This window comes from Rutidosis leptorrhynchoides, chromosome 11, assembly GCF_046630445.1.
Source record: "Rutidosis leptorrhynchoides isolate AG116_Rl617_1_P2 chromosome 11, CSIRO_AGI_Rlap_v1, whole genome shotgun sequence".
Taxonomy (NCBI): domain Eukaryota; kingdom Viridiplantae; phylum Streptophyta; class Magnoliopsida; order Asterales; family Asteraceae; genus Rutidosis; species Rutidosis leptorrhynchoides.
In genome coordinates, this window is record NC_092343.1 from 292800805 (window position 1) to 292809612 (window position 8808).

At 32.0% G+C, this 8808-nt stretch overlaps 1 protein-coding gene across 1 annotated transcript; it reads right to left on the reverse strand.

Annotated features, from left to right (window-relative positions):
- Positions 1 to 7505: 7505 nt before the first annotated feature.
- LOC139875578 (uncharacterized) lies at positions 7506 to 8198 on the reverse strand. The gene has a single exon (XM_071862906.1). The coding sequence runs from the start codon at positions 8196 to 8198 to the stop codon at positions 7506 to 7508; it is 693 nt and encodes a 230-aa protein (XP_071719007.1).
- Between the last annotated feature and the right edge of the window lie 610 nt (positions 8199 to 8808).

Consider the following 8808-nt stretch of genomic DNA (forward strand, 5'->3'; position numbering starts at 1 on the left):
CGTAGCATAATATGAACTCATTTATAAAAGCTTTTTCTTCATATTAGCATTTTATAAGTTTAAATTCGGGTACTACCTACCCGTTAAGTTCATACTTAGTAGCTAATATACAATTCAACTACTACAATTCCATATGAAAAACTGATTATAATAATATATCACATACAAATATTCTTCAAACTTACAACTTCGCTATATTACATATAACATGAAATATAGTACACTATGATACAGGACAGTTTTGAAGATAAATCTAGTTAATACGCAAGTTGTTCAGCAAAGGAAATAAAGACACGTAATTCATAAGTTCAAAAACAAGTCATGCATTCTGGTTTTACTAAGACGACTTCCCATCCTTGGTCTTGTGGAAAATAACCGTTATGACCATTGGCTAGGCAGCATGTTGTAATGTCGTCAAAAGGACGAGGGTTTCGTAATGTCCAACAGCCCCATAATAATCTAAAAACCTTGTTTCTCACCCCAATTACTGAATCCGTCACTTGTGGGAAAGTTTTATTTAAAAGCTGCAATCCGATGTTCTTTTTCTCACTTTGGTAAGAAGCGAACATCACTAACCCGTAAGCATAACATGCTTCTTTATGTTGCATGTTAGAAGCTCTTTCTAATTCACGAAATCCTATGTTGGGATATGTTGAGTCAAAATAGGTTCTTAACCCGTAGCGTAAAATTGTATTTGGGTTCCCCGCATTTAACGCTTTAAAGAAAACACAACGTAACTTAAAGTCTCCCCAATGTGATATACCCCACCTATCAAAGGAAAGCCTTTTATAAACTAAGGCATTTCTGGAAAGTCTTTTAAATGTTTGACAAGTTAATTTTGCCATAACTAAATGTGGTGATGAATTCTGACCGACTCTAGACAAGATTTCCTCAATCATATCCTCTGGTAGGTCTTCTAAAATATTCGGTTGTCTACCCTTAACATCCATTTTGTTTTTATACTGTAAAATAGACAAGGATTAGATTCGTAATAACAAATAATACAAGCAATTTTTACATAGAACATAAAAGTACAAGCACACTACAATACATTTATTACACAACATGCTCACACCCCTCTAATCTGAATCACTGGTTTCTTCTTCTTCGGACTTGGTTCTTTTTCCTAATCTTCTAGGGATATATGATGTTCCTCATTGGTTTAGAAAAACCTGGTGGTTTAGAGGTTCCCAGGTTATTGTCACGATATTGAAAATACGGGTGTTGACGGTACATATAAAGTTCATCGGGGTCAGAATCAGATTTCTCTATTTTGATACCTTTTCCCTTATTATTTTCTTTTCCCTCATTAAATTGGGTCGGGGTAATTTCTATAACATCATCGGAATCCTCATCAGGATCCGATTCATCGGAAAATTGGTAATTTTCTCAATATTTTGCTTCCTTAGCGGAAACACCATTGACCATTATTAACTTTGGTCCATTAGTTGAGGATTTTCTTTTATTTGACCGGTTTTCTGTGGTTCCTACTATTCCCCCCTCCGGAACCTCTTCTTCTTCCGGTTCCTCTTCTTCTGATTCCTCTTCTTCCGGTTCCTCTTCTTCCGGTTCCGTTTCCTCTTCTTCCGGTTCTTCGGGAACTTGTGAATCTTGCCAATATATATTCGACTCTTCGTTATTATTAGGTGAGTCAATGGGATTTGTGCTAGAGGTAGACATCTATCACACAATATCAAACATGTTAAGAGATTAATATATCACATAATATTTACATGTTAATAATATATAGTTTCCAACAAAAATGTTAAGCAATCATTTTTAAAGAAAACACGGTCGAAGTCCAGACTCAATAATGCATCCTAACAAACTCGATAAGACAAACTAATAAAAATTTTGTGGTTCTCTAATACCAAGGCTCGGATACCAACTGAAATGTCCCGTTCATATTGATTATAAACGTTCCATGTTAATTGATTTCGTTGCGAGGTTTTGACCTCTATATGAGACGTTTTTCAAAGACTGCATTCATTTTTTAAAAACAACCATAACCTTTATTTTATCAATAAAGGTTTTAAAAACATTACGTAGATTATCAAATAATGATAATCTAAAATATACTGTTTACACACGACCATTACATAATGGTTTACAATAGAAATATATTACATCGACATATGTTTCTTGAATGCAGTTTTTACACGATATCATACAAACATGGACTCCAAATCTTGTCCTTATTTTAGTATGCAACAGCGGAAGCTCTTAGTATTCACCTGAGAATAAACATGCTTTAAACGTCAACAAAAATGTTGGTGAGTTATAGGTTTAACCTATATATATCAAATCGTAACAATAGACCACAAGATTTCATATTTCAATACACATCCCATACATAGAGATAAAAATCATTCATATGGTGAACACCTGGTAACCGACATTAACAAGATGCATATATAAGAATATCCCCATCATTCCGGGACACCCTTCGGATATGATATAAATTTCGAAGTACGAAAGCATCCGGTACTTTGAATGGGGTTTGTTAGGCCCAATAGATCTATCTTTAGGATTCGCGTCAATTAGGTTGTCTGTTCCCTAATTCTTAGATTACCAGACTTAATAAAAAGGGGCATATTCGATTTCGATAATTCAACCATAGAATGAAGTTTCACGTACTTGTGTCTATTTTGTAAATTATTTATAAAACCTGCATGTATTCTCATCCCAAAAATATTAGATTTTAAAAGTGGGACTATAACTCACTTTCACAGATATTTCATTCCTCAGAAATAAGACTTGGCCACGGATCGATTCACGAACCTATACAAATATGTACATATATATCAAAGTATGATCAAAATATAATTACAACCATTTCTATTATGTTTTAAAGATTTGAGTGTATTAAGTCAGCTGTCCTCGTTAGTAACCTACAACTAGTTGTCCATAGTTAGATGTACAGAAATAAATCGATATATATTATCTTGAATCAATCCACAACCCAGTGTATACACGTCTCAGGCTAAATCACAACTCAAAGTATATATATTTTTGGAATCAACCTCAACCCTGTATAGCTAACTCCAACATTACTGCATATAGAGTGTCTATGGTTGTTCCAAATAATATATATACATGGGTCGATATGATATGTCAAAACATTTGCATACATGTCTATGGTATCCCAAGATTACATAATATATTAGAATACATGTATAATACAATATAAGTTAGCTAGGATATGATTTGTATAGATTTGTTAAACATTTCCCGTAGCTAAAAAGATCAAAAATATCCAATCTTGTTTTACCCATAACTTCTTCATTTTAAATCCGTTTTGAGTGAATCAAATTGCTATGGTTTCATATTGAACTCTAATTTAAGAATCCAAACAGAAAAAGTGTAGGTTTATAGTCAGAAATTTAAGTTACATGTCAATTACTAAAGAGGTAGTCATTTCCGTCAAAAGAACGACATCTTGATGACCATTTTGAAAAACATACTTTCACTTTGAGTTTAACCAAGATTTTTGGATATAGTTTCATGTTCATATGAAAAATTATTTTCTCAGAAGAACAAATTTTAAATCAAAGTTTATCATAGTTTTTAATTATCCAAACCAAAACAGCCCCCGGTTTCACTACGACGGCGTATATCCGATTTTATGGTGTTCATCGTGTTTACAGGTTTTAAATCATTAAGTTAGCATATCATATAGATATAGAACATGTGTTTAGTTGATTTTAAAAGTCAAGTTAGAAGGATTAACCTTTGTTTGCGAACAAGTTTAGAATTAACTAAACTATGTTCTAGTGATTACAAGTTTAAACCTTCGAATAAGATAGCTTTATATGTATGAATCGAATGATGTTATGAACATCATTACTACCTCAAGTTTTCTGGATAAAACTACTGGAAATGTGAAAAATGGATCTAGCTTCAAAGGATCCTTGGATGGCTTGAAAGTTCTTGAAGCAGAATCATGACACGAAAACAGTTCAAGTAAGATTTTCACACAAAATAAGATTGTTATAGTTGTAGAAATTGAATCAAAGTTTGAATATGAATATTACCTTGAATTAGAAAGATAACTTACTGTAAATAACAAAGGTTCCTTGATCTTAGATGATTACTTGGAATGGATTAGAAAGCTTGGAAGTAGACTTGCAAACTTGAAAGTATTCTTGATTTTTATGAAACTATACTTATGGAATTTATGAAGAACACTTAGAACTTGAAGATGGAACTTGAGAGAGATCAATTAGATGAAGAAATTTTAAGAATGAAAGTGTTTGTAGGTATTTTTGGTCGTTGGTATATGGATTAGATATAAAGGATATGTAATTTTATTTTCATGTAAATAAGTCATGAATGATTACTAATATTTTTTGTAATTTTATGAGATATTTCATGCTAGTTTCCAAATGATGGTTCCCAAATGTGTTAGGTGACTCACATGGGCTGCTAAGAGCTGATCATTGGAGTGTATATACCAATAGTACATACATCTAAAAGCTGTGTATTGTACGAGTACGAATACGGGTGCATACGAGTAGAATTGTTGATGAAACTGAACGAGGATGTAATTGTAAACATTTTTGTTAAGTAGATGTACTTTGATATGTGTCTTGTAGTCTTTCAAAAGTGTAAGAATACATATCAAAACACAACATGTATATACATTCTAATGGAGTCGTTAAGTCTTCGTTAGTCGTTACATGTAAGTGTTGTTTTGAAACCTTTAAGTTAACGATCTCAAATAATGTTGTTAACCCAATGTTTATTATATCAAATGAGATGTTAAATTATTATATTATCATGATATTATGATGTATGAACATCTCTTAATATGATATATACATTAAAATATCGTTACAACGATAATCGTTACATATAAGTCTCGTTTCGTAATTCTTGAGTTAGTAGTCTTCTTTTTACATATGTAGTTCATTATTAACACACTTAATGATATATTTAAATATCATTTTATCATGTTAAATATAGAGTATCAATATCTTAATATGATACATATATATTTAGTAGACGTTATCATAACGATAATCGTTATATATATCATTTCGAGTTTCTTAACTTAGTAATCTCATTTCTTATGTATATCACACATTTTTAATATACTTAGTGAGATACTTACTCATCATAATCTCATGTCAACCATATATATAAGTCTATATATACCACAACATGTAGTTTTTACAATTTTGTAACGTTCGTGAATCGCCGGTCAACTTGCGTGATCAATTGTCTATATGAAACTTATTTCATTTAATCAACTCTTAACAAGTTTGATTGCTTAACACGTTGGAAACATTTAGTCATGTAAATATCAATCTCAATTAATATATATAAACATGGAAAAGTTCGGGTCACTACACATCCAATCTCAAGAAATCTTTCTAATTTACAGTAAGATATCTTTCTAATTCAAGGTAATACTCATATTCAAACTTTGATTCAATTTCTATAACTATAACAATCTTATTTTGAGTGGAAACCTTACTTGAACTTGTTTTCGTGTCATGATTCTGCTTCAAGAACTTTCAAGCCATCCAAGGATCCTTTGAAGCTAGATCCATTTTTTTCTTTTCCAGTAGGTTTATCCACAAAACTTGAGGTAGTAATGATGTTCATAACATCATTCGATTCATACATATAAAGCTATCTTATTCGAAGGTTTAAACTTGTAATCACTAGAACATAGTTTAGTTAATTCTAAACTTGTTCGCAAACAGAAGTTAATCCTTCTAACTTGACTTTTAAAATCAACTAAACACATTTTCTATATCTATATGATATGCTAACTTAATGATTTAAAACTGGAAACACCGTAAAACCGGACATACGCCGTCGTAGTAACACCGCGGGCTGTTTTGGGTTAGTTAATTAAAAACTATGATAAACTTTGATTTAAAAGTTGTTCTTCTGGAAAAATGATTTTTCTTATGAACATGAAACTATATTCAAAAATCATGGTTAAACTCAAAGTGGAAGTATGTTTTTCAAAATAGTCATTAAGATGTCGTTCTTTCGACGAAAATGACTACCTCTTTAGTAAATGACATGTAACCTATATTTTCGACTATAAACTTATACTTTTTCTGCTTAGATTCATAAACTTAAGTTCAATATGAAACCATAGCAATTTGATTCACTCAAAACGGATTTAAAACGAAGAAGTTATGGGTAAAACAAGATTGGATAATTTTGCTTGTTATAGTTACGTGAAAATTGGTAACAAATCTATATCAATCATATCCTAGCTAACTTATATTGTATTATACATGTATTCTAATATATTATGTAATCTTGGGATACCATAGACACGTATGCAAATGTTTTGACATATCATATCGACCCATGTATATATATTATTTGGAACAACCATAGACACTCTATATGCAGTAATGTTGGAGTTAGCTATACAGAGTTGAGGTTGATTCCAAAAATATATATACTTTGAGTTGTGATCTAGCCTGAGACGTGTATACACTGGGTCGTGGATTGATTCAAGATAATATATATCAATTTATTTATGTACATCAAACTATGGATAACTAGTTGTAGGTTACTAACGTGGACAGCTGACTTAATACACTTAAATCATTAAAACGTAATAAAAAGTGTTGTGAATATATTTCGATCATACTTTGATATATACGTACATATTTGTTATAGGTTTGTGAATCGACCAGTGGCCAAGTCTTACTTTCCGACGAAGTAAAAATCTGTGAAAGTGAGTTATAGCCCCATTTTTTTAAAATCTAATATTTTTGGGATGAGAATACAAGTAGTTTTATAAATCTTTTACAAAATAGACACAAGTATGCGAAACTACATTCTATGGTTGGATTATTAAACCGAATATCGCCTTTCAAGCCTGGTAGCCTAAGAATTAGGGAAATGGCCCCTAATTGACGCGAATCCTAAAGATAGATCTATTGGGCTTAACGACCCCCATTCAGGTTATGGATGGTTTAGTACTTCAAGATTATTATAAAGACGAGAGGTTGGGGATATTCTATGCATTAAGTTAACGTCGGTTACCAGGTGTTCAACATATGAATTATTTTTATGCACTTGCGAGTGTAATGATATTTATGAAAAATGAGAAATCTTGTGGTCTATTATTATGATTTGATAATATATAGGTTAAACCTATAACTCACCAACATTTTTGTTGACGTTTTACGCATGTTTATTCTCAGGTGATTATTAAGAGCTTCCGCTGTTGCATACTAAAATAAGGACAAGATTTGGAGTCCATGCTTGTATGATATTGTGTAAAAACTGCATTCAAGAAACTTACTTTGATGTAATATATTTTTATTGTAAACCATTATGTAATGGTCGTGTGTAAACGGTATATTTTAGATTATCATTATTTGATAATCTACGTAATGCTTTTTTAACCTTTATCGATAAAATAAAGGTTATGGTTGTTATAAAAATGAATGCAGTCTTTGAAAAACGTCTCATATAGAGGTCAAAACCTCGCGACGAAATCAATTAATATGGAACGTTTATAATCAATATGAACGGGACATTTCATCAGAGATCATCACTGTGAGGTCAGAAATCATAGCCACGTGGTTTTCAACATCCTCAACCATATTCGCTTGGTGCAATTTCTCTTTCTTGGGCTTCTTGCATTCACTCGCCCGATGACCCGGTTGGTCACAGTTATAGCACGTGCATTGAAATTTATTCTTCATGACACCACCTTTTGGTCCAAGCTTAGACCCTTTCCCCTTGTACTTATTCTCAGCCTTTCCTTTGCCTTTGTTACCTCTCGAGGATTGACCGTATTCAACAACATTCAATTTTGCTGAACTAGGGGTACAACTCTTTTTAAGAGCAACTTTGTTGTCTTCCTCAATTCGAAGACGGACCACAAGGTCCTCGACGGTCATTTCCTTTCGCTTATGCTTAAGATAATTCTTGAAATCCATCCAACTTGGTGGTAATTTCTCGATTACCGCTGCAACTTGGAATCCTTCACTAATCACCATACCTTCGGCATGTATATCGTGAATGATGACTTGCAGTTCTTGGACTTGACTCATAACAGTCTTTGAGTCAATCATCATAAACTCCAAGCTTTTAGCCACCACCCATTTCTTGGTACCCGCATCCTCAGTCTTGTACTTGCGTTCTAAAGACTCCCATAATTCTTTGGCAGTCTTTGTTTTGCAGTACACATTATAAAGTGAATCAACCATGCCATTCAAAACATAGTTATGGCACAAGAAATCAGAATGACTCCAAGCCTGAACCGGGCTCACAGTTTGAGCATCTTGTTCCCCTTCAACTTGAGGAGCGGTTTCAGTTAAGAACCTCGCTGTAGTGACCCAAACTTTTCCATGTTTATATATATTAATTGAGATTGATATTTACATGATTAAATGTTTCCAGCATGTTAAGCAATCAAACTTGTTAAGACTTGATTAATTGAAATATGTTTCATATAGACAATTGACCACCCAAGTTGACCGGTGATTCACGAACGTTAAAACTTGTAAAAACTATATGATGACATATATATGGATATATATATAGTTAACATGATACTATGATAAGTAAACATATCATTAAGTATATTAACAATGAACTACATATGTAAAAACAAGACTACTAACTTAATGATTTTTAAACGAGACATATATGTAACGATTATCGTTGTAAAGACATTTAATGTATATATATCATATTAAGAGATATTCATACATGATAATATCATGATAATATAATAATTTAAAATCTCATTTGATATTATAAACATTGGGTTAACAACATTTAACAAGATCGTTAACCTAAAGGTTTCAAAACAAC

Bases quoted from the DNA above. Each gene is read 5' to 3' on its own strand.
- LOC139875578 (XM_071862906.1), bottom strand. From the start codon at position 8,198: ATGGTTGATTCACTTTATAATGTGTACTGCAAAACAAAGACTGCCAAA.